The sequence below is a fragment of the Brachyhypopomus gauderio genome, chromosome 3, assembly GCF_052324685.1.
Source record: "Brachyhypopomus gauderio isolate BG-103 chromosome 3, BGAUD_0.2, whole genome shotgun sequence".
In the NCBI taxonomy this organism is placed as follows: domain Eukaryota; kingdom Metazoa; phylum Chordata; class Actinopteri; order Gymnotiformes; family Hypopomidae; genus Brachyhypopomus; species Brachyhypopomus gauderio.
Genome location: NC_135213.1, coordinates 11,336,062 through 11,363,804, shown reverse-complemented (window position 1 = coordinate 11,363,804; position 27,743 = coordinate 11,336,062). Strand labels below are relative to the sequence as shown.

At 41.2% G+C, this 27,743-nt stretch overlaps 1 protein-coding gene across 3 annotated transcripts; it reads right to left on the bottom strand.

Annotated features, from left to right (window-relative positions):
- Nucleotides 1–81: 81 nt before the first annotated feature.
- On the bottom strand, nucleotides 82–27,416 carry qki2 (QKI, KH domain containing, RNA binding 2). 3 transcript variants are annotated; one of them, XM_076999506.1, is made up of 9 exons: nucleotides 26,678–27,416; nucleotides 18,864–19,006; nucleotides 14,359–14,475; nucleotides 11,125–11,268; nucleotides 7,796–7,883; nucleotides 7,260–7,556; nucleotides 7,059–7,079; nucleotides 6,184–6,258; nucleotides 82–2,377 (listed from the first exon to the last, which is right to left on the bottom strand). In XM_076999506.1, exons 1-9 carry the CDS (start codon nucleotides 26,817–26,819, stop codon nucleotides 2,361–2,363), a joined length of 1,044 nt encoding a protein of 347 aa, XP_076855621.1. In that variant the 5' UTR covers nucleotides 26,820–27,416; the 3' UTR covers nucleotides 82–2,360. The 3 variants fall into 3 exon arrangements, with proteins under 3 accessions (XP_076855621.1, XP_076855622.1, XP_076855623.1); XM_076999507.1 differs by lacking the exon at nucleotides 7,059–7,079 and having other exon boundaries at nucleotides 26,678–27,415; XM_076999508.1 differs by lacking the exons at nucleotides 82–2,377; nucleotides 7,059–7,079 and having other exon boundaries at nucleotides 2,392–6,258; nucleotides 26,678–27,415.
- Nucleotides 27,417–27,743: the final 327 nt, after the last annotated feature.

Below are 27,743 nucleotides of genomic sequence, written 5' to 3'. Positions count from 1 at the left end.
CTATGGACTCTCACAAAAATCAGGATGACATGACGGAACATTTTCTCAAATATTAAATTTTGTAATAAGGCATAGAGTTCATATCAGAAAACATGATTTAATGTTATTTCATACATACAAAATATGATAGAAAAATACATTATATAGTTGTTACAATGGTTATAAATAGGACCATACATTTTCCAATGGAAAAAAAAACAAGACTGCTTTAATAAGGGATCTGCAGTTCTTAGGTGTGTGTCATATGCATGATAACACAAAACACAGAACCTTACATGCATTTATAGAGACACACATACATTCAAATTAGCATGTGTGCATGTGCGCACACACACCTACACACTCATTTACACATACACATACCCAACCCTCACACGTTCTTATAATACTGATGATGAAAACAAAACAGGCTAAACTGAAATTAACACCCAATAACCCAACACTCCAGTTCTTGAAGTTAACTGAGAAGTTGAGAAGCTTGTTGGATTAAAAAGCTCCACATACATTTGCATGATATTTTCCTGTTGAAATTCTCACAAATCAAAAAAGAAATGAGACATAACACCATAATAATCTCTAGGCCTTGAAAACCTACATATGACATTACATACATATGACATTACATACATATGATGAAAGTATCAGAAGGATACGTTTCCTTTGACAATCCAGTTATGCTAACCAAGTAAGAGAAATTATTCTTTGTTAATCGTGTTACACAACATATAACCTAATCAACCTAGGTATTCTCAATTGTTTTTGTTTGTTTTCTTGTAACTGAAGTTTCCATGTTAGTTCTTGACCTTGGCTATGTAGTCTGGAAGACTTACTGAAGGAAACGTGATTCATGTACCTTGGCATTAAATTAAGTCAAATGCATAGTGTATTTTTGTTTTTAAATGCATTTATATCAAGTTCGATTTCACAGTTCACTTCTTAATTGTTGGAAACTGAGAAAAAAATTACCTTAAATAACACCACCATTACAAGGCATTTAGCTTGGAGCAGACTTATGAGATCTACTGAACTGGTAATTCATGCAGACAGGGTGACCAAATGATGACCACTACAGCCTATGTAACAGTTTCCACTGTGGGAAGCCATAGTGTCTATATGTAAATTACCCATGGTGGGAAGCCATAGTGTTGATGTGTAATGCCTGTGTTCACATGTGCTTCAAACATGTGTGGCCAATGTTACTGCAGAAGATCTAAAGTTATCACACTTCTAGTCTACACACATAAAAAACCAAAACAAAGTGAGTATAAAAAAAACAATATATAGGGTAACAGATGACACAAGTGTAGATCAGGGCAAGGGATGATGAGAGAGAACATAAGCTAAAACAGAATAAAAACTATGTTCTGGATATAACTGGTAAATGATCAGTGCAGCAATGGCTTTGTACTCCTCCAATTAGTCCCAACGTATGGAGGAACATACAAATTATACCTGATATGCTGCCATAAACACTGATGGATATCGTACTCAATGACCATACTTAAAATAAGGCACTTTCAAAGTTACTGATTTAAAAAAGACGTTGTTTTGGTCTCTTAAATCTCTCCATCGTTGTAAAGAAATAAATGCTTTTCTTTGTTCTTCACATTTTGACAATACTGTTGCTCCATATAAAAAGAATCTATTCTGAAAAATATAGAAATTTTTCGTGCAGCACCCTCATATCAAAAATGTGTTAATTAGTGTTCAGTGCTTTTATACTTATTATTCTCATCTTGGGACGCAGTTATTATTGTTTGTGGACAAGATGCTGAGGTGAGCATGGCTTTACACCCCCCCCCCCCCCCCCCCTTTAGACATCGTCAAAAACTTGCTTGATTCCTCGTCTTCATAACCCTCTCCCACATGAGCATGCCATAAACACACACATCACACAACTACTTTAACATTACTTCAATCCAGTGTGGACCCACACCACAACAACTTAGGCAAAGTGTCAATTTAATGCTCAAACCCCACTGCCTATTATAACAACTGTATGTGTGTGTGTGTGTGTGTTTGTGTGTGTATAAATAGGATTGGTAACAGAATTGTAGGTGTTGTTCCAGACCATATTATTGCTTCATGACTTTTTCAGTGCAGATTAAGGAGACTAGATCACCTGACCATGGAGGTCTTCAGTTTGTGGAATTGGGCGGCTGAGCTCGGGGGGTTGCTGGGTGGAGGAGTGGGGCCGTCACTGCTTCTGCGCGGTGTTAAGCGAATTAAAGCTGCTTCCCGGCTCACCGGCGGGCCGTGAGTACAGACAAGCGAAGGAGGTGCGCCAGAGAACTGGTCAGCAGACAGGCAATGGTCAGGTCATCATTGGGTGAAGAGTTGAGAGCTCATAGGGTCATTGGTTAGTTGCCGGTGGCGGCTGGGTGGTTAGAAAACAGACAGACGAATACAAAGAGGGGAAAAAAAAACAAAAAAAACAAGGGGGAGAAAACAAAAAAGACACATAGGAGGACACAAAAGAAAAAAGATAGAGAAGGAGATTAGTTTCAGCTAGTGACGGTCGGATGACAACATGACATTACTAAAATCAGAGCTACTGTCAGAGAAACTGCTCAACATCTACATTAAAACTGCAAAATCATGAAGATCTCATGATTTCACATAAGAGCCCAACTCCCAGGTGAAAATGGTTAAAGAAGCAGAGAGGCAAATCAATGGCAGAATACAAATTAAACTAACACCACTTAATGGTTAGTAGCAGTCAAAAAAAAAACGTACTTCAATGTGATAGCTAGTCTTGATTAAAGAGGGTGAGATCAATAAGTAGCTTGTTCTCTGACTGCTATTAAGCATTACAGTGCTTTTCCACTCCAAAGCAACAAAGCTGCTAGTGATAATGGGTTGATTTCATGAGTAGTTAAAGAGATGTGACTGCAGAAAACCAAGAGATATAAAAAGATAGCTTCTACTTCTGCAAAATACAGAAAAAAAAAGTTTTTTTGACTCAAGTCAAACTTTATTGTCTTTAAAATTTGTCTATTTACAATAATATGAAAACACATTGCTAATTAAACAGAACGACACTAAAACAACTGATGAAGTCAGGGCTAGAGTAAAGAGGACGAAACAAACAAAACTACCATTTTCCAAACTAATGAGCTCTTAGGCTTGAGAACAGAAAATGCATTACACAAAGTCTATGTAATCTCTATGATGAAATTGAAATTGTATTTCCATAATTTTCAGAAGCATGTTTCCTGCAGCGTCCTCTAGCACATACACCCCTGCTCCTTCACATATACAATATATCCTTAAATTCATAAATGCGCAATGCTTTGTAGTTAGACATATTTTTTTCATAAACTTAAAAAAAAAAGTCCACACTTCCACAAGTAAATACTATGTTCTTTTTAAAAAAAAAGACAACGGCAACAACAGAAAAAAGAGATGGAAAAAGCATACAGTAAAACAAAATACAAAAAATGGAATATTTCTTCATCTGTTCATACTGTGTCAACAGGCAAGCTGTGAGTTTCCCCATAGACCTAATCGTCCCATCCGTTACAAAAATTACACTCGCCGCAACATTATGATGGTCACAGGGATATGATGTGGAAGAGACTCCCAGCCAGTCCAGATACCAGCCCCCTGTCCACCACAGACCGTCCACACACTAACCTAGCATGAGGTTTTATCGTTTTGTCTTTTTCTGACATTTTTGCCTTGTCTGAGAACAGACGAGAATCTGGCAATTTAAAAGTTTCAGTGCAAACTATTTGTGCTGTATTTTTTTATGAAGAGGTACATTTGCATGTGGAGTTCATAGGAGTTCATAAGAACAGCATGTCAATTTCCTGACGGATGGTGAAACAAGACACACTCTTGATTATCGGCTGCATTGAGCAGAACTGGAAAGCTACAGTACTTTGCTCAAACTTAATACTTATGAGAACTCCCCTCCTCAAACGATACCCTTCATAATTATTTGTCAAATCTATCCCATATGACACTGACCACACCCTTTGTTTAACATGTATATAGTTCCATAAAGGTGTTAAAGGGCCATCAATAGTTTAGCTGGTAAAGAAGAAAATTTACTAAATTACTTGTGTTTTGATTAAACGAGCAATTAAATGTTAAAAATAAATGCTCATTAAATGTTTCTAAAATCCCAAAAGAGGTTTTTAGCAAAGTCTCATTATAGACAGAATCAATCCATGACTCTGCAGGTGTTTGTTTATCCTGCTAGACCGTGCTGAAATTATTATTATTTTTTATTATTTAAGTGAATTCAAATAAGACCATGGGCAGTAGGCCAGATGAGATGATTTGACAATTTTTGTGCAATTTCACAATTGTTTCTCATTAATCTGGTCAGTTTTGTTTGTCGGTTATGTGTTAAGATCTTATAGTGCTAATTTCAATTTAAATCAATTCAGTAGAATCTCACATTCGCCGTAACTTTTAGAAGTAACTGATATTATATGTACAGATTTGGCAAACTAATAGTTGTTCAATATGACTAATAAAATGTAGTTTCATTACTGAGCCATCCATAAAAACTCATTCTTCTTTTCCCTTAGATACAGTTTTTTTCTGCTTAAGGCTTTTCTCATCAACACAAAATAAAAATGGTCCCGGCCACAAATGTAACCAAAGTAGTACTTATGAGTGAGAAGTAACATAAGTAGCATTTACAGTAACAGATCATAGGTTCATGCAATGCATTAACATTATATAAATAAAATGTAAAACGAAAAAGGTTAAGACCTGATGACTGCTAAAGATTTTTTTAACACTATGTTGAATTTCATAAAATGGGGCTTGAAATTTACTTAAGTTCAAAATTGTAAATACGTAATAAAATCTTTAAAAGCTTCTAACTGTGCTGGTCTACTGAGACCTAATTTTGAGTTTACTAATAACACTGCTGGGATTCTTGTTGCATGGTGATTACCACAGCATTACATTTGTCACACTATTATGTGATCACATTGGCCCTTGGACATCTGCACACTTGTTCATGTAAAAGTGGTTTTAAAAAATGCTCTCGCTTGAGAAATTAATCTAAAAAGGTGGAAGAGAATTTGAGGAACGTGAGAAGTTTGTCTCAACAAGCTGAATGGAATGGAGGTGCCACAAAGATACTTCAGAGTCCAAAGAACACTACCGAGACACAGAGAGCGCACTCAACATCAATGAAACGAGCAAAATGAAGAGGTCAATCACCCGTCATCAACTGGGAGTCATAAGGTCATCCCAAGGTCATCAGGATAATGGCGCTCAAGCAAACAGGTTAACCCAGGCAATTTTCTCTTGCCATTGGTGAGACATTTTAACTTCAACCCATGCAGTGTGATAAACCTAACTCTGAACCCATACACGTGGAGGTAACACTTTACACTTAGCATTATAAAGCCTACAGTGTCAATAAACATCAAAGAGTCTTCCTTTAGACTTGTGTTCAAGTCCTGAGTTGGCCTAAGTGCTACAGGATGAGGCACCATTTCAGATTTTGTAATGCTTATAACCATTTTTAATGGTGGCTTAGTGATGTTCCTCTGTAGGTGTTATACAAACAAAATATAAAGTGTTACCGTTCCCTCTAGTGCTTCCCCAACTTATTAACATGCTGAAATGCTTGATTCAAATACACACAAGCACGCACGCACACGCACACACCTTGTAGCTATACTTTCGAGATCATATACATCTGCCATACTTGTAGAGCAGCTACGGTCAATCTGTGACTGCTGCCAGCTTGATAGGTTGTGACTATATGTATAATTATTATTGTTTTTTTGAAATAAACGTCTGGTGTGTTACACCAGTCTCCTTTCTACATGTCCTAGAGTTCTTCTTTAGATGTAGGCTGTCCTGCTGTTTCTCAAGCATAAGGAGGTCTCAATTTACTTTTTGTTTCATATATAACTTTCTGCATACAAATTTCCTGTATGGCTGTATTGTAAAAAAGAGACTGAAAACTAATTATACATGGTCCATTATACCTGTGCTAAAACAGCAAACCTAATGGTGGCCAAATACTATTGCACAGAACTGTATGAAGTCCATAAAAAATATCTAATTGTAGTCTGCATTGTAAATGAAAGAATAGCAAGTATTCTAAGAACCACACACACACACACACACACACACACACACACACATACACACATACACACATACACACACAGAATAATGCGTGAACACTGGGGCTAAACTAACCTCTTTCTGCGGTCACTACCCTTTGGTAAGGATGGACGCGCATATCTTGCCTTCGTACTTTAGTAGTCACAGCACCTGCTCAGAGCGCAATATTACCAACAGAGATCACATCAACATCACATTAACAGTAACATGCAGTAATAACAAGACCTTGGCACAAAGAAAGGAAAAATAAAACATTTCACAAATCAACACTCAATAAATCTCACAAAACAGGAAGAATCGTTTCCATTAGACAACCGAAAGCTGTTCTGAGCACACTGCGACTGCAAATTATCAACATTTGTAATTTAAGGGAGGTGACTTCATCCCCCAATATTTTTCTTTTGACTGCTCCGGTTATCTGACAACAGAGCCCTTGAAATCCTACCAATAAATGACACATGAAATGCTTTTAATAAGACGGATCCGTTTCATGCAAATCCTGGTAGACAAATGTGCATTAGCACATAACGAGTGCTTCGTTCATCCCAATTCTCCAATTCATAACAGGAAGTCTGCAATAACACTGATCCTTCTCTTTAGGCCATGCAGGCTTGAAGCAAGTACAAGGACTGACTGCTAGATAGGCTGCACTATGTTCAAAGCACAATGATAGCAAAAGATTTAATTATTCATCAGTATTCTAGAGTTTTCTTAATTCGTAAGTCAAAGATAAACCAATGAAATAAATTCTGGAAGCATAACACCAGTGTAAACATCAGTAGTAATTATCTGTTTTTCTTGGCTTATTTGTTCCTTAGTTATCACACTATTAAAGGTCTTTGTTGATTATTGTTCAGTTGTTTTGTGGTAGCTAAAAATAAACAAAAACAACACAACCAAAGCATGTTAACACTCGTGAGGGTTGCAGACTGTCCGTGAACACTACTAGCCTTTTGTTGGGAAAGCCATACCTAAAAGAACGAGACAGAGTTGTGAAATTAGACTATATGGTACCTGAAAACACAAATACAACATGCTGCCACTACAGGTTTCCTGTTTCTCAAGAAGCTGCTCGCAAAGGCACAAGAAAACATACCACACTGGTAAATATTTACCCCATAAAAACACACCTGCACCGTTAACAGACTTACCTAATACACCAGTGGAATCGATGGGGTACTCCAGAATGGAGGTGGCAGGAGCCAGGGTGTAGGGGTAATCGTAGGGAGCGTAGATGATCCCTGACTCAGGGGTTTGAGGCACCAGGGTGGCGGGATGAGGGGTGCCTGCCGGCATGATGGCAGAGGTTTGGATCTGTCGAATGAGTGGCATGAGAGTGGGGGGTGCAGGGGCAGGAGTGCGCAGGGCAGCAGCGGGCATCACGGGGGAGGGGCCGGTGATGATGCGGGGAGCTTGGGCTGTAGCTGCCAGAGAGAACGCCAGGGCTGCTACAGGGGACACACACACACACAGGTTTTTTTTTTTCCTTAAAACTTGCATGTCCCTAAGCCCTTTGTGTATACCGTGTACACACAAAATTGCTGCCACATCCAACATCTCGAGAACACATGGTAAATACCCAGCCGTACAAACACCGGCGTACTGTAATATTCACATGTCAGAGAGAGTGTGAAGGTCAAGACAGATCATGCACACTAGGGGTCACGTGTGAAGGGGGCGGCCTTACGTGATTTGATGTTGGCGTCTCGGTATGTGCCGTTGAGTATGGCCAGTTCCATCAGCTGCATTTTTTTCAAACTGTCCTCACCTTCCGCCTGCCAGCAAACACACATGCACACACACGCGCACACACACACACACACACACACATGCACCCATGCAGACATGCACAGACAGATACAAATTTTTACTTTGCAAAGAAAGTTGATAAAAAAAGGGGAAAAAAGTTACAAAATTAAAATGTAATTTATAACAGGCTCATGGAATAATAAATAACCAGTTTTAATGGCCAATAGTCATCAGTCTTCCATGCAAGCCACAAATAGAGGAAACATTTCACCTAAAGGTAAACAGGTCCATAAATATCAATTATAGGTCCAGTACCAGTGCTCTTGGGTTCCAACATGTTATATTGCAAGGCTCTAATCTGTGTGCTGCAGGACACTGGGCTCCAGCAGCGTTAGGCTAGTGCTAGAGGCAGAGCTAGCGTTTCCTACACACCAACGGACACAGTGTGTGTTACTTCAGTACTGTCCAAACATGAACACGCAGAGCACAGAGGTTAAAGAAACAGATCACATTACCGTCTGGAATCAGTGCTCACCATGTCGCATTTTCCTTCTCTCTGTACCAGAGGGCCTGTCTGCCTGCCTGTCTGTCTGTATTTTCTGCATGATCTCAGCTTTAGTTCCTTCACTCTTTTCTTTCACATTTCTTACTCTGATCCCACCCTCTCTCCTTTTTTCAGTCTTTCTCTCTCTTTCTCTCTACAACACAAACTGTTCTCCATGTCTATCAATATGCACTGAAAATAATTAGCCAGCGTTTCCTTTAATTAACTCCACTTGTAGTGACTAACACACAAATCTCTCATTTCATAGTTATTTCCAGCAATTGATAAAATTATATGGCACTATAAAAATTTGGTAATATAATTAACTGCCATCTGCAAACCGCGCAGACACATTGCACAGGCAAAACACCACTGCAGTGTGGAGCTGAATCATTAAACTGGAGGGATTTGTTTTTTAAAAACTTTCATGTGCTGCAGGATATTGGAGCACAGGTTCAGACCGGGTCAGGGAGATGCAGAGAGGACACACAGAATGATCCACACTATGTCAGCAGGTACACAGGCAAAAGAATAGCAGAGCAATTCAGAGTGGGATCAGTGTGTGTGTGTGTGTGTGTGTGTGTGAGTGAGTGAGTGAGTGAGTGAGTGAGTGAGTGAGTGAGTGAGTGAGTGAGTGAGTGAGTGAGAGAGTGAGAGAGTGAGAGAGAGAGAGAGAGAGACCTTTGCTTACACTGCTGATGTCTGCTTGTCAAGTGCCCTCAAGCCCAGATATGGACGGCACGAGCAGTACTGAGACGATTAGAGAACTGAACCTTGAGTATTTAAACCAAGTTTACAGGACAGCCTCACCAGCAGAGCAATGACATAACAAGGAATAAAAACGAATATTTCCTTCCTTTTAGACTGAAGTTTTCAAGACATTTCAAAGACATTTGTCATAGAACAGTCGGCCAGAGCATGGTGTGGTCACACACTGACGGCCTGTAAAAATAGACAGCAGGTTATTTTTAGTGGTTTGGAGGAATCCACCCCTATCCTGTTAGTCTCGGGTGGAGGATGTGGAAGTGCATTGTTAAACAGGTGTGTGTGTGTGCGCGTGTGTGTGTGTGTGTACGGTTTTTAAGCAAAGCATTTCATAGAAATAAAAGGAGGTTTAAAAGGAGGAAAAGCACAAACAGAAGAGCACTCTTAAAATGAACTGTTCGGGTAGAGGAGTTCGGAGGTTCTGGGACTCGCTCCCTGTTCAGTACAGTGGAAACTGAATGACACATTCTTCCTTCTGAGAGGGCAAAGCGTTGCTATGGAGACATCTTAATTTCTCCTTAATTACTCCCACAACCCAGCTTTTAAAATGCGAGGACATTAACCCCTTCGTCACTGAGGCAATGTACAGAATTATTTTTACACGAGACATGCCCACATTACAGAGCAGAAACTAATAACGTACCACAAGTTCACTTACCACAACACTCCCAACTTTGAGGTTTCATGCTGACTGGACATTTTTAATTATAGTTACACATGTGGTCACTTTGACCCTTATTACAGTGCTTCAGAGGAAGGATATGAAATAGAAATTCCAAAAATATTGAACTAAAGCACAATTTGTCATTACCGTCAATTACTTGTATGCACATGCACTAAGTAATCAATAACGACATTGTCACTGGATATCTGTGGAAAATGATGAAACTGAAATGTCACAGTTGTATCCTCACAACGATCTCTCACCAAGGAAACATGAGAAGCGCCGTGTTTATCTGTAGGCAGAGCCTCTTGATGTCAACAGCGCTTAACTTTAAAAAGGAGTTTCACTTCCATTCTCAACCATGTGCCACAGAAAGGGCATTACAGCCAATCATGGATCAGTGGATCACCGTGAGGGTTGCCATGGTGGCACTGCGAGGGGGGCATTCACCCTCCCCCTCTGGTGCTGGAGGTCCACTTCCAGCCAGGGTCACACAGCCGTCTGAAGCCTTCCATTCTGCTCCGCTCTATTCATCTCTGGCACTTAAACGTTTCTCTTGCAGCCAACACTGTTGTTGACTTTCAGGGTTTTCTGCCTTCCCCTGCTATCGGTGCGGATAAGTCTCGACTAGCAAACAGAAATCTTTCCACACCCTGAGAAGTGGAGTTGGGAGGATTCTGGCGTTCGGTCAGGTGCCCTCTTGGGCCTCCTTTCTCCCCATCTTTGGAGCTCAGCTGGTTTCCACTGGTGTCTCCGACTAACCCGCCGTCAGTGCTTTAAGACCAACCGCTTCATTACCATTCCGCTCTGAGCTTGACAGCAACAAGGTGGCTTATGATGGCCCCCACCGGGCCCCGGAGCTCTGACCCCTCTGCCTTGTGGCCCTCATTAAATTTTCAAGCGCAGGTAATTAGTGCCATTAAAAACTACCCACGCTGCTCACCTTCGCACAGCAGGACCCTGCACGTACACATGGGAGCGATCCCCCTTCTGTGCCTACCCCGATTCCTGGACTACACTCTCCTCTCCCTATGAGGACTCGGTACGGCTAGTGTGAAAATGGTAGCCATGCTGAGGACAGCTATTTAGTCTTAGCTCCTTCTGAGCAAACAGATGTATCAGTGCCTATGCTGCACTTCTTTAACTCCAACCCACAAATCTTGTTTGCTGAATCGAATCAATGTGGGCTTTTGCGACTCTACGCTTCTTTTTTTTTCTTAAATTGGTGCGCTGTTCTGATAAGCATACGCAGAGTCAGGACCAAGAGAGGTAAAGGAGCAGGAGAGGGACTCACGGCAGGAACCAGGAGCTTCTTCACCTCCTCCACGGCCCTCTTCAGTTTGATCTCAGCTCGGTTCTGGGAGTCTTCCACCGTGATCAGCACGTGCAAATCCTCATTCAGGTGTTCCCAGTTGGGTTTACCCCGGTTCTGCTCCTCCTGAAAACATGCGCACCCGCACGCACACACGCACACACACACACACACACACACACACACACACACACACACACACACACACACACACACACACACACACACACACACACACACACACACACACACACACACACACACACACACACACACGGAAGCAGCTTTAGTGGCCATGGAAATGCATTAATCTGACTTTTTCCATTTTAATATCTGAATCAACTGGGTATCTGTTCCAGATTGAGACTTGTGCTGTTTTCCTGCACAGTCATGCCCAGTTTCTGTGGAAACATTTTACCACTAACATTTTGCAAGATGCATTAGTCCAGCTGATGGTTATGACAGACCAGTGGATGGCTACAGTCACATAAGTACGTGACCTGACTCAGTTGGCTATTAGGTTCACTTCAGGGGTCATGACCTCTGACTGCAGGGACGTTTCTGTTTCCATAGAAACACGGCTCTCAGACCGAAGTATTAGACCTTATTGAATGTGCTGTCTCCAGCTAGGTTTTTCATCACATTGGATTATGCTTATTACAAAGAACTTCGATCTACAAGACAATCCATTATTATAAACCCACTTGCTTTTCCTCTGAGGGTCTCACTGGGAGGTTACGTGGCGAAGTTTCAGGAAATGAAGAAAAACACAAGGGAACACAGTTTCGCCCCATCTCGTAGCTGTCAGTGTTAGAATGCAGTAGGGATGCACCAAATTTGCTAATTACTGACTGCCACCTATGCACAAACAAGCAATTACTCAAACAAACACGAACACTCAAGACATAACCTAACGCTCTTAGGACATAGTTACATCCTAAAGGCAAACGCTGCTTTAAATTTAGATTGAAATCCTGAATAAGCTACGGCAAAACAAGTCTATGGCATGAAGGTTGTGTGGGCCTACATGTGGTAGAGATGTGGATTAGTTGGCATGTCCCAGGGTTGCATTCTTTATGTGGGCTCCCACAAGCAAAACGTACTAGGAAAAGCCTGTCTGACAGTTGCTATAAATCAGAGTACCATGTTTACAATGATAGCACTGCATATTTATACAATAATATACTGTGGAAAAGTCATCAAACATGAATTAATAATGAATTGCATACAGTTTTATGAATTACATCTACATTTCTGATCTTCTGAATTTGCCAAACCAAACAGCACATAGGAACAGTTTGGTACCTACTCAAATAATAATTTCACATGATCTAGACTCCATTTTAAGGTCCCAAACCAGCTACAGTGGCATTTATTAACACAAACCCACCAGGTCTATCTGTACAGATAGGTATGGACACACTGCACCTCCCATCCATGTACCCAAGGGACCAGAACTATAAATCTAATTTGGGTGAAAGAGTACATGGATCCAGATGGCATCTCCATTTGATGTTTGGCTTGTTCCCCCCAGGGTGGCCATCTCAGCAATTCAAAAACCAAGTCAACCATCTCAGCAATTCAAAAACCATAGCGTGAAGTGTACTGTGCTCTGGAACACACAGATTTTGTGGAACATTTGCACATCCACTGTGCACACATGCAGCAGACAACCACTTCCGCCGCATTAAAAGTGATTTTGACAAGCAGTCAAGAGCTTTTTTTAATCAATAGAAGCACCCTGGTGACTCCTGTTAAACTATAATGTTAGCCTTGGAGAAACAGTGAATATTGGCAGTGTTCACATATTTCTCGGACATGCAACGGTGAATATGACGCTGATGAGAGACCAATCCGAGTGCATTTCCATCCTGCTCAATTAAATGCCCTCCATCACGGTGTCTGATGAGGGCCCGAGTGAAATTTGTGATGGTGCAGCTTGTGTAACACTGCTGGAACATGGCAGTGTGCCTAGGGGAATCTCAGCTCATTGTGTTTCATTAATTCCCCATCACTCGAAATTAGCAACACTGCACAGCACAAGATATTTTCCGACACCCTGCTATTCAGTATTCTCTTCCGTATACATTTATTTGTCATTCTGCAACCACTGGCAGTGGTTGTGCTGTTAAGATCAAATGAATGTTTTAACACATGAAATTTCAGATTACTGCACTATAAAATCAAGCCTGTTATCACCGTTATGGATTTCACCAATACACTGCCTCAGCTTGAAATTAGAATTAAATTGAAGACTTGCAATTCAATTGTAAAAGTTAATTTCATTAACAATATATTCCATAGCATTGTATAGGGAGCTAAAACTGAATTAACATGCCATAGTCTATTTCCAATCTGTTTTGTCAGCAGGAGGAAAAGCTCCACGAGATCTTGAGAGAATGTGAATTCTCAGAGGATTACCCAGACCTCTTTGGATTCAGGTCCTAATCTACTGAAGCGGAGGTGGGCTGACTGCATAGACACATTGAATGACACCCATACCCCCCCCCCCCCCCAAAAAAAAAAAAAAAAAAACACAAAAACAAATACATTTTGTTTTTTAGATTTAGATTCATTTGTCATATGCACCACATCAAGCAAATACATACTTACACTGTGGGTGGGGTGGGGGGGCAAGCCCTCATCAGAGCATAGCTGTCTTTAGGAGAATAATTTGTTCCGCTCTCGATTTTGCTGGTAAGTCAAATTGGATGTGGCAACACTCAAGTTGTCCTCTAATCTAAAAACATGAACTAAATGGTCTAGGGAGAGACATACTGAAGAAGTGAAGCAGGATCCACGCTCAGCTCGGAGCAGCAGAGAGCTCCCCCCATGTCTCCCTCTTTCTCTAATGGCACTCATTTTCATTTTAATGCGAGTCATTTTTCCTCCGTGTCAGGCACCCTTGGAGGAAGGCAGAATGCCTGTCTCAGTCCCGTGGTTCTCCAGGCCAACCGGGCTCCAGTCGCAACGCCATCAGAATGGAACTGCCTGAGTTCTATCCCTTGCCATTTGGCATGTATTAGTTAAGCACAGGCACAACAAGAAAAAATGGCTTTTCTCATGAACTGAAAAAAGAAAAAACTGAAAACAGGTGTCTAATGGAAAACGTTTCCGTATTAGATTTTAAGTCTCAACGCGCTCCTAAGAGAAAGAGTTAGAGGGACAACAACCAGAACAAGCAAGGAAGAAGAGAGACGGGAGAGAGGGACTCACCTTCTTCTTGTCCCTCATGGAGCCCTTGCCCCGCACCATAATCTTGCAGCCTGTCTCCGCCTCTAGCTGTTTGGCAGTGAGACCACGGGGCCCCAAGATTCGCCCCACAAAGTTGAACTACGGAGACAGACCGTGAAAGGGGAAGAAACGAGATGTTAGAATAATTCAGCATAATGTAAGATAATTCAGCCAAATCAACGGAGGAATGACATCCGTCACAGCCAGACCGGTTTAGACCAAGTTACATCTGTATTTGAGTAAAAGGTTTCGTAGCTTGTAATGTGGCATTAAATTTCGGCAAGTTCAGGACTGGTCATGCATTATTTCTAAGTAGCTATCGGCAACATCAGTTTGCAAAAGAATCATAGACAGCTGTATGACCACATCTGCTAAAATGCTAAAAACACACAACCATACCGTTGTAGCCTCCCTTAATTCTCATATGGAAACTTTGGCAAAGCTTGAATATAAACTAAAGCATGGTAAGATAATTGTATAATTCAATCAGAAGGATTTTCCAAACCACAGAGGAATCCATGGAATGCTAAGTCTCCTTTTGTTAAGCAGACAACATCCAGAACCCAAAGACCCTTAGGAATTTAACATTTGTGTAAGAGCTACAACTCTGTTCCATTCTCACCCTGACCCAGGCCCAAGAGTGCGAGGTAAAAAATATAAAAGTAAAAAAACAAACCACCCCTAAACACATGCACAAACTTTGTTTACTCTAACTTTTACAAAGAGATCAGCCTTTGTGTGTGTGGTGTTTTGCTAGAACTTCTGGTTGCCATCAAGTCTCAAATGATGGTAGCAGGCTCAGTCACAAGCATTTCTCATGTCTCTGAGAAAATGACATCAGGGCAGAATGAGAGCATTGATTTCACACCCAACTCTGATCTACAGGAAATAGATATTACGAGTGAGCAACATGTTTTCTTCATAATGAATCTCGTCATACTAGATTAAACAGTACTGTTTCCACAAATAATGTTGCATTTTGGCAAGTCTCCTTCACATGTGTGCGCACAGTCACACTCTTCCACACGCTCACACACACACTTACTTACATGCTTTAAAAAAAAGCACAGGATTAAGTTCATATGGCGTTAAATATGTGTCACGAGATCAGCAGCAGTACTAATGGGAGAAGAGGAGGAGTCACACGAAGCATCAGACAATAACGTAATTGACACAACAGAGGACTGCACAAAAGACCAACACAAAGGAGCACATGTATGCCTGCTGCACCAAACACCCCTGACATGTCCGTACTAAGTATGCCAGTGGAGCGCGGGGTGAAGGACGGAGGAACAGAGAGGAATTTCTTGAGGCCTATCAAAGGAGAGCAGGTGTCCTGATTACACAGAAAAAACCTCAACGTCTCATGCTTAAGGGATCTATCCATCACATCTCAAGAATGAGAAGTCCGTGGAACTCCTGCATAAACGAGTACCTGATGAAAAATTATTAACTAGCACAACCAATCAAAAACATATCTGCCGGGTTTGTTTGGTGGTTTTATTTTGGGGGGGTTATTTTAACAAAGGCCGCATTTCACTTGATCTTTGTCACAAAAGTGTCAAAAGCAAAGAAGACTTATTGACGTGGGCATTGCAGATAAAATTACAAATGACCTGTGACAAAAAATATCTCACATGACAAACCGAGGTAGTGCTATACCGCGCGGTGACTGACACACTAATCACTGTATCCCAGGAGCGAACAGCGGGGCTTAGCACAGGGAGGGACTGGTAAGAGGGAACAGCCACTGACTGATCACCCTGCTCACCACAGTTAAAGCAGTTATTTGTGTCCCAGCGTGATTTACTGGGCCGCATCTCCAACAGCGGCAGAGCCAGGAATAATACATTGTGTTTTCTGGCGTTTGCAGCCGGGTGTCTAGGCTGCTCTCATGGCGTTTAACCTTATCTGTCATGAGGGGTGAGTGATAAGCCAGGCAGCTGCCTCTCTCTCAGGGTCACAATGCATTCTCTTCCTTTTAAAGCCCATCTCCTCTCTGCCTGATCACAGCTGCTGCGGCCACAGAGCCTCTGTGCTGTATATTTAGAGCTGAGCTCATCAGGCTACTGTGCATGCGGGGCAAAAGGCCGGCTTGTGACTTAGTGTTATTGTTGTTCGCAATTTTAGTTTTCCCCTCCCTAGTGCAACACCTTCAGTCTAATGTAACACTTTTAGAAAGGTGAGTATGGGCGCAGGTTTGAATGCACGTGCGGTCGTGCGCGTCTTTCGCAAACATGTTTTGAGAATAGTAATGAAAAACTCTAAAGGGGCGACTTTTTAATCAGCAATAACAAAGCTTCTGACAAACCTCATTACAGTCCAACAGTGCCTACAATAGGGAGGGTGGAAGAGACAGAAGGAGACGGAGGAGAGAGACTCAGGAGCAACAGACTCAAAATCACTCAATGAGTTTATCACAAAGTGAGAGAGCGTGCGTCAGAAGAATGAGAAAAACCCCATCATCATCATCATCACCACCACACAGCGAATGTAAACAACACCAGCGTTTGCCTCTCATCTCTCTGGCTCCAATTTTTGCTTCAAAGCTCTCATTTGTTTTTCATTTCCACTGTGGACAGATGCTGGAGTCACTTTCTAGATCATTCTTCCTTAATGAAGCGGGTCAGGGAAGACACAGTAGCCAGATGCTTCCGGGCGTCTCCAGCCACCAGTGCGAGGAGGCTTAACAGCACGGGGCTCCAGCAGTGAGACACTATCGCCTGAGACCCGTCACATTGCTGTAGGATTATCAGAATGCTGATTGTGTTACTGGAAAGAAAGCCACACTTAGAACAAGCACAAAGATTGACGCTTGTGCTTTGAGGATTTGTGTTATTGAGCTACAAGACAGCAGGTCTTGTTGAAGCTCTTGTGGGAGGGGGGAAAATTCTTCAGATAAAAAAATGAATACGTTTTCTGTCCATCATCTTGTGTCTGGTCCATATATTAAACATTACCACTAGGAGGCTGAAATGGGCATTTCTGCGGTTTACTGAAGGTTATTTTTAATATCTTGATTAAACTTAAATGCAAAGTATAAAATCTAAAGTCACATTTCAGAACTTGCAGTGTGATTGTAAGGGCAGTGAAGAGAGGATAATAGCTAAATGATAGACAAGAACTATCCCCCAGGAGTTGTTACATGCTTCTCATTCAAACCTAATTAACCCTGACCTCATCACCCTTTTATCAGCTTTTAAAGAGAGCAGACACTAATCACTATCCCTCAGTCTGTTCTGCGTCCAGTAAAGTCAACACCAGACCCAAAATATACTGGGGATTAACACGATGCCATAGCTCCTAACAAGTACCAATAAGAGTACTTTACATAAAAAAGAATGTAAAATATAAAATGGATGTAAAACATTCACCAACATGGCAAACTTTATATATGAGCAAATAATATTTTTTTGATCAATTTACCTGTGACCGAAAGAGTTTTGTCTCCGCTTACTTTTCTGATAATGTAGGACAGAAAACAGTCCTGAAGTCAGGGTGGGAAAGGTGAAGTAGATTACTTATCAGCACCAACGGGTCAGACGTTCTACTTCCTGCTGTTTCTGACAGCATGCAAGACTCATGTGGTCACAAAATAACAGACCAACAGGATGCAAGGAAACATTTTCGATGATTTTTCGACATTTCGATTTTCTAGATCATTCACCTCAGGCGGATTCAACTTCTCTAAATCAGGAGGACTGGAGTGATGGAGTTTAAGGCCTTATAGGGAAAATAACAGATACCAAGCTTGCAACTTTCACTCAGATGCTCACTGCAAGATTTTGTCATTCTAGGAAGGCATGGCTGGGAATCATTTAATTGTGCTTCTTCTTTTTAATCCTAGTGAATTATTTAATAATTAAAATAACTATTTTTGTGATTCTTTTGTAATTAAGAAACTTGCACAACCATTCCACTGAAATGTAGGAAGAAAATTTTTGAACAACTCCAGCTAATCTTTACGTACCCTCCTCCACCATCTGGTTTCATGGACACCTAGACCTCATCTATCAGGTGATATCTGCAGTAGTATTTTTCTTCACAATTTTTTAAGTTACTGCTTATATTCATCCATTTAATAAGAGTAGCATGAATAACTATTACTAGCATTAGTAGACACATTCCAGGTAATTGTTTGGGGATCGATTAAGGTAAATAGAACAAAGTACACAGATAGCTATGAGTAAGAATAGAAATATGTTTAAAGTAATCCATCATTATTCAGACATCCTACCCTAGATATAGCAACTCCGAACTCTAATGTAAAGATGTTGCATGTTTATATCTAATGAAAACATGTTAAAAATGTCAAGTTGTTTGTTTCACCTTCCCTACAATTTCCATTCCTGTTTTTCCAGATCACCAGGAGATAACAGAGTATCAAATTAAAATTTTGTTCTTTGTTACAAATATCAATTCCAAGACTGAAATAAATCTATTCCAGGTGTCTATGTTCACAGGATTGGTAATGAAACACCACTTACATCTGGATATTCCTTTACAGGCACGTAAAGTTTCTCCTGAAGTTGAGCGATAGGTCCCACTGCGTCTGGGAGCTCCGATATCTTTTTGTCTGTACTGCCGTTCAGTGTGTCGTTGTACATGTCCTTCCGTACCCTGCCGATCTCTGCCAAACAGCAAGAACAAAGACCCAATTACACAAAGACACGGAAAGCAATGAGCTTCCAGTACTACAGACACAGGGAGAAAACACAAGAGATTGTAGGACAAAGTCAGAGCTTCAGGTAAAGGATACCACTGGGGAACATCTCCATGAGGGCTGTGTAGACAAAGACACTCATTACTTACCTATGGAATGGAGTTTTCTCATGAACAATGGAGACAAACATATACATATTTCAGCTAAAGTATACTTTCAGGATAAAGTCTTGATACATCATTATGTCCAATGGGATATGGCCACCCCTCAGGTGTGGGGAATATTCATGACCTTTTAAAATACAAGAAGGTGTTCTTATTTTAAAATTTTCACTAATTAGGCTAATTCAAGATCAACTGTAAACAGTAAAAATCATAAGCACAAGCAAGTCAGTAAACCGTTTTGCATCCATCAGTCTGCCAAAGCATCATTCTACCCAAACCTGACGGTGTTATTCTCGATGATGGCCGGTTCGGTGTTCCAACACGGCTCCCCAAGGGTAAGTGAGAGCAACCAAATCATGCAAATGCTAGTTCTCATAAGTATTCACACAGAAGTGTGCAGACAGCCGCCCTCAGAATGCTCTCTGCCCAAACACATACAATCCCTCAGAGATCAAATCAAAAGACATAGACAGTGATCATTAACAAACGCTCTTTCGAGAATATTGGACAAAAGTATTTCCACATTACAACGGATTCAAGACGAGGTCCAATAAAGTTTGAAATGGCTCCATCAAAATCCCAGGCCAGACTTGCTGATTAATGTAATCTTAAAATAACCCAGAGTCAGGTCAGCCATTACCTGAGGGTCCCCCTTTGGATTCTCCCAGGTGGAGTAAATCTCAGGCCTAAGCAAACAATAACAGAATATGATATTGCACAAATGCCTAACTGACCCTTATCCTCAGACCGCTCTGCCTGCACAGGAAGAAGAGCCTACATTATATATGGTTTTCACAGGTATACCTCAGCAACGTAAGCTACCCAGCACGGCCCAAATTAATCACACAGACTCAAATCAGCATATAGCTAGTGTTTCACTAGGCTTAACATTCCTAGACAAAATACTGTGGTTTGATTGATTTAAAATTAATTAGAACAATGCAAGAGGACAGGAAATATGGGTAAAAAAGAGGGCAAATACAAACTTGTATACTCTACAGAGCACCTGAACACTTACAAGCAATTACAAAAGCATTACTTTAACGTTCCGCATTATGTGGTATTGTGCAAGAGAGTTGTGAAATCTGTCAGCATCTACAGTTTTATATGGTGATCAAGCTGTCCAGCAAACAAAGGTAAATATGTGGTGGACAAATTCCAGAGGTCTTGGTGTTCCAAACTAAGTGGCTCACACCAATTAGCAACCAGCTTGACTTGGGTACAGACGTCCAGCCAGCAACCCACGAGCCTCCCACCCTCCTACAAAAAAACAAAAATGACTGTCTGTGTCATGCCATGAGGTGCAGTAGCCATTTCCCCCAGAAGAACTGAGGTGAGAGATAATTGTCACTGCCACTTGAGCATATCATTACAGCAACCTTCAGTCACGCTAAAAACAAACATTATGAACAGCAGGTCAGCACTGCAAATCATTATATATAGATAACCATGCCCACTGCAGCCCCTCATTAGAGAGAGAGAGAGAGAGAGAGAGAGAGAGAGAGAGAGAGAGAGAGAGAGAGAGAGAGAGAGAGAGAGAGAGAGAGAGAGCAGACATCTCAATTACAGTGTGTTTGTTTACTGCCATCTGAGTTCACCAGCCAATGTTCAACCATGATACAGCTGTTCTGGTATGGCATCATGTAATGACTTCATCATCAAGGCAAAGGGCATAAATATCACCTCCATAATCCAGAGTGGTGTCCGTACTTTAAAAATACAGAGTTACTGGTTATATCTTTAGTTATTTTAATTTTATAATAAGACCTTATATATCTCATGGATGATTACATGTTACCACATTTTGCATCACTAGGCTATGGCAACCTGTTAGGGATAATTTGGATGTATCCAATAAAATGGCCACTGAGCACATATGGGACACCACATGTTTATGCTTTTATGGAGATGTAATACGAAAATACTTCGGTTGTCCATTATCAGTGTCAAAATGACTGGATATCATAGCTGGCAGAGAAATGAGCATGATTTAATGTGAGGTGTCAGTCAGTTTCCGTAACTGTCTACAGAAAAATTCTACTGTTGGATAAAACTAACAACCTGTCATCATGAGGCACTCTAAGGAATGAAAAAAAGTAATTCATATTATATATATATATATAACATTATAACAGTATATACTATATATACACATACATATAAAAGAAAGATATGCTGTAAATGGATACATGGTGAAATGGAATGGCTAATTATAAGTATGCCCCAAGTCATGTGGGCATTCTTGTTGCATTGACATGGTTGCTCTCAGAAACTGTCAAGAACTGTGAGGTAAATATTCCATGGCACAGTACTTCCAGAAAGGCTCACATTCCCATTCGAGAAGTAACTAAAGTGAATAAATAGAGAGCTGTCTCCACCAATACAGATTCTTTACATATACCACCTTATTTAATTGGAAAAATAAGACAGAGCAGGATGTAATGACATCAATGTATAGAGTCTGGGGTCTTTGTGAAATGCCCTGTATGAATACTGCATTTTACAACCTGAAAAGGTATTTTCAAAGGAGAGAGGTAATGTTTGCTAAATGAAGGTAAAATGGAGGATAGAAAGGTTGCTTGAGGGATGAAAGAGCAGGCCTCAAACTGGGAAACCATCTGGGTACACTTCTACCGCCAAGAAAACGCTCCCTCTTAACACTCATACTTTTGGATCCCAACCAGACCTCCACACCCAAGACAGAGCCAGAAAAATATAACTGTTTTTCAGCCCCTCCCCCCTCCAGTCTTTCAATGACTAAGATATCACTTTAATTCGTAACACTGAGAATCTATCTGACTTTTCACCAAAGGGAACCACTCCTTTTACAAACAGCTTTGTTAAATAAACCTCTGGTAGCCTTTCGGGGGCCTCTTGCTCTCTTCGTGTCTTTCTACCACATGACCTCGCCGCGCTTTCTGCCATGCTGTCTCTCCCATCAAGAGGATGTGCCTGCTGATAGCCAAGCTGTGCACGGAGTCACCAGAGTGAGGCCGGGCGCTCGGTGTCAGTGTGAGATCACCATATGTGAGGTGATTGGGTGAGACAGTGGTGGAGGATGCACTGTGATGATGTATGGCACCGCGTTTGGATGACAGGGATCCCACTTCAGCCGGAGCGGCTAGAAAGAAAGACACTACGGCCGCAACGCTGAGCCTCAGTCAGGCCTTTAATGAGGTGGCATTTAGTGGGGGGAAATAAATGTCGAGTATTTACTAAGACAAGCACTGCCATCTGTGGGAGAGACTGGCGCGATAATGGGATCACAGAGACAACTGGTTAATCAACGCCGCAATCTTATCGGAAATAAGCCACAGGGGATATGGATGATGCAATTTACACTGGCAAAGTAGTGGAGGATTATGCCATAGAGGTGGCATCATGGTGGCATCATAGCCATTTGATCACATATTTCAAAAATCTTCCACTGACTGGTCAAGTTTTTGCCCAACAAGACACCACAAAGGACAAGCGAAAAGCAACTGATATTACAAATACAGTGTGATGATGGCAAAACACCCCCAATGCTTCTCTTACAGTGCCACCCAGACACCTCCTCACCGTGCTGAGTACATAAATGACATGTGAACAGAAGCAAAAGCTTTACTTGATTAGAGATGTGTGAAATCACCTAGAATTCACTTCAGGGAACTATGGGTCATTGGAAATTAAAAGCATTTCTTGAATATTCAAAAGTGCATATTCCTGTAAATGGAAACAGAAATGTTTTTAAAGTACTTTAATAATCTAATGCAAATGCAATAAAACATTATTCTGAAATCTTAAGTCATCAGGAAACACACGAAATGGGTTCACACCGCACTTCAGGTAATGGATCCTTAAACACAGGTCAAGGCTGTTTAATTACGGGAGTGTCAGGACCACATAGAAATGTCTGTCAAAACACATATATATTTAGTGACGCTCACTCCAACTACACCACCTCCACATGCAAGGGAGGATTTCACTGTGCCGGGTCAGGAAGGTAATGGCTTAATGCAATTCAAACAACATTTATGTCACACATGCTCACAGAATAAAAGGTCAGAAAATGTCTCTCTAAGTGAATGAATCTCTCAAAAAAGCAGAGGCAAAGATTGCCGGAACATGCTTTCACGGCTGACTGCGCTTCACACAGCCCATGCTCAGCTCTCTCAAAGGCATATTCAGAACGTCTTATGCCAACACTGTGGTGAAAGGTGAATTATTGGAACCCGTCAACAGCTCTGTGTATCCTGACAGTGGTCACATGACCTGTACAAGCCAGTGCAGGGTCTCGATCACCCCTATGTCAAACTGGCCCCAGAGTGAGTTACCAGAAAAATACAAACAGCAACTGAATTACTGTACAACCAAAATGACATGTCAGGGCACTCAAAGGTCAAAACATCACACAAGCGCTCACATTTCATTTTGTTTATGTGAGACCATTCAGATATAGACTACAAGTGATCCAGAAATAGATTACAAGTAATCCACGAAGCAGCACACGTGGCAGGCCACACTGCTTTGGGTATGGGTAATTCAGCATTCTGTAGAGATAATCACTAGGGTCTAAGTAATGCTTTGCAACCTACCATACACCAGTACCATACACCAGCCTACAGTTTCAAGGCTGCTTCAATAACAATGCACATTTCTGTGATTTCCAAGTGAGGCAACTTAAACTAGTTTTTAAACATAGGACTGGTGCATTCATACAAACACACCCAGACACTGATCTAAAACGAAAATACTCTTGTCAGAGCCCAATATGAACGTTGGGGAAATATAAACAAAATCATCAATGAGAGAAATACACTAAAAACAGTTCCTTTTCACTTAGACAAATCTTTGGCTGTTTTTGTTTGCTAGATGCTTGGGAACATTAAGGTACTCTGCATTCGAGTTTACAGCCAATGTAGAGCTAAGAGGAAGAGGCTAAAACATGAGAAGTCAATCTCACAAGCTGTTCTCAGGAAAGTAAATGTGTAACAAAAAAATGCCTTTATTCATATTGTGTGATATAATGGAAGCTTTCATGTGTAACTGAACCAGGCATGTGACATGTCCTCCAGCAACAACACCTGTGTTATTTTGGTAATGTCAAAAGGTCTTAAGTGTAGCGAAAGCACAAGAGTGTGTGCACAATTTTGGCATTTAGCTGGAAGGAAATACACTGGCTAGTATCTGGGAATCAGATGACATGCTGAAGAGTTTAGAAACATATTTTATTTTATTATCACTAAGCAATATTAGTAGCTAATATGGTGAACAGATTAAGTTGATACAGTTTTCTAGTAAAATAAACTGATTATAGGACGTATGGACAATGAAAATGTTGATATGGTAAAGCAGTGAATCATTCTCACACAAATTAATCTCCCCAGGAAACTTCAGTAAATGCAGCAATGGGCTGTAAAATTGCTTAGTCAGTCCAGATGTCAACTATCTATGTCCTGGACCTACTGCTAGTAGCTAGCCCTCAGGGTCTCTGTAGTCTGTAGGCAGCCAGAACCCCTCCTCTCTATCAGAATCACATGGAAATAAGGCAGCCCAGGTTCAACGTGGCTCTGGATCCTGGCCCAGAAAGTTGCTTCCCTAATGGCTTAATTACTCAAATAATTCAATTAGCTGTATACATGCCGAATGTGTGTTCCTATGAGGGAACACAAAGAAATGCAGACAGAACTTGCAGTATACACTCCTCTCTGTCCTAAACTGTCTCTCAGTAATAATGCATACAATTCGTCTGAGTGACTTGGCTCTGTCCGATCACACTTTTATAGCCCTACCAATCTACTGTAAGTAAAACCATATTTCTAAATATAAAAAGACCTTTGATATTTTGGTGAAGTCAAAAGGTCTTATATGTGGTGAAGGCACAAGAATGTGCATAAACTTGGTGTTTAGCTGGAAGGTGCTATGTTGGCTCATATCTAGGAATCAGAATCGGCTGATCATGTGAATACACGTACACAGAAACGAAACCAAAGTATGAAGTCGGACTGAGAAACTCGGTGGAACTTTTACATTTTCATTTTCTCAATTTAAAACACGGAATTTTAAAGCCCCGTCATACATCGCTATTCTCCACAGGCACAGTGCATGATCCCAAAAAGGGGGGCAGAAAGTCGCCCTAGCTGTTAGCTTATGTCCTTTGCACTCAGATACTAAAAGAGCATTTTCTCATTTTGTCTTGTGGTTCCCTCTGCTCAGTGTTGCAGAGCAATCTAAAACTAGACTTAATATAGGGAAGTGAAAACACGAGCTTAGTAAAAGTTGTTTATGACACACACAGCTTTATCTGACCACTTCAGTATGGCTCAATCTGTCAGCTGGTAAATATGGTCAGAGTATGTGCATTTCAAGCAGGCTGGCTGAATAGACTCCAAACCTTAGGGCCAATACTGAAGACATAAATCTGTCAAAGGGCCCTTCTCTCTGGGCAGGCATCTACAGACCTACACTTTATACTACATTAGATTCAGCAATGCACTGTGAAGGGAACCAAGATACAAGCATGAGCTCTGTATGCTTAGCACGTGACTGAAAGAGGAAAGAGTTCTACTATTAAGCTCTCCTCAGCATTACTATCTGAAACCGAGACTTTGAAAAGTAATTTCAGAAGTTCACTGGTTTATCAAGATTCATAATTCATACTGTATGCAACACAACCTCATTCATGTCAGAGCCTTCTGTCCAAATAGACAGTTTGCATTTCATTAGTTAATATTTGGCTTAGTACCGAGTTAACAAAATTAACATGCAGCCAGCCTATGCTTATAAGCAAATCTAGAGGTCCCTTTTCCAACAAGCTACCAAATATTGCAAGTGACAGCGCAGTCTCTGAGTTCTTTCTTTTTTGATATGCTTAACTTCAGTTTCAGATTCAGTTTTTGTGATGGTGCGATGGGCCCCGCGAGCTCCACGCCCTGTATTTGAACTGACTGGAGCCCCCTGGCGACTGTAAGTGCGCAGGCGCAGAAGTGTTCCGTTTGAAGAGCCACAGACTACCAAACAGCAACACCGCCCTCACACATTCTTCACACACTGACATCGCCTACATCCACTTTTCAGATCCAGGGGGACTCACCCTCATTCACGCCCTCATTCGATTAGTAAACCGCCACTTTAGTCGCTTCATTTTCTTCTCACCGTATTTTTCGATATAAAAAATTATTAAAAAAAAAAAACTTTTGTTTATAAGTTGTTTACAAGTTTGCACCATATTTTGGGATGGACTTATTTGAACTGATAAAATTAGTCTAATATCCAGCACGTTATGTCAGAGAGGCCTGTTATAAATAGCCTTTATTTCAATGAAAACTAGATCTGTCTGCCAGGCATCTCAGCAATGATTTGATAAATGTTCTAGACCTTTAAATTAAAAAATAAAACTTTAAACTGATTTTTAAAATCAACCACGTCCTTCTCCCACATGCATACACGTTTAACACCATTTTATTCACACCCCTATAATAAAACCTCTTACCTTCGTCTAGTAACCGTTCTAGGTGGTTAAAAATCCCGCAAAAGTTGGGCAGGCTGCTCATCAGCTTCTTGTCGTTCATGAGCTGCATGAGATAGTCTGGAGTGGGCTTGGGCTTCTCCTTGGTTTCCATCTCCCCCACCATATTTAAAATGCTGCCTACAATCGCGAAAAGCAACTATATAACGAAGAGGAGGGAATATATCACAGCTTCCCAAAGCTGTCGGAGCGTTTCACGGATCCCCTCGGTCCGCACAAGAGCTCAGGGAACGGTGAAGTCCTGCGACGGTGCTGCGGTGACTCTCTTTTATTTACAAACACTTTCCAACAACCATTTGTTGATTATGTTACAAAATAAATATACGACAGATTACGATGAAAAATAAATAAATAAATCTCGCACGTCGCCTACGAAGGTAAAAAAAAACTCCACAAACTGTCCAAACTCCCGCATGCCCGCTGAGATTTGTTCGTTTAGTTCGCCCTCGCTCGTCTGTAACGTTATTTCCGGGCCATTCGGGCGCAGACGTCCGTGCTGTTTTCTGGGTGAGTTTGAGTAGCGGTTTGCGGAGGGATCCCGAGGCGACGTGAACTTGCAGGACGCCTCACTCGCTGTGGGAACTCCTCGAAGTGCCTGATGTTTCGGTATTCCGCGACGGTGCAGCTTTCCTAATACTGTCACATGATCAATTCAGAGCAGACCGCTCAACATTGGCATCGTGCGCGATCCTGTGAATGGGAGGAGAAAACTTCAGAGCAGCGTGTCTCTCTCTCTCTCTCCCTCCCCCCCCCCTCTCTCTCTCTCTCTCTCTCTCTCTCTCTCCTCTCACTCTCTCTCTCTCACGGTCTGTTGAGACTTTGGTTTAAAAAAAAATTGATGTTTTATAATATTTGGCAACAAATTAGTTAGACAAGATTGCAATCAAAAACACAACAGACAGCAGCAGGTGTAAGTGACCTGTGCTTTGAGTAAAGAACAGACACGAAATGTAAGCCTATTCAAAAAGTTTCGCATTTAGGGTTCGTGGAGTAACATGCTGTGATTTAGGAAAACGTTCAATGGCAGTGA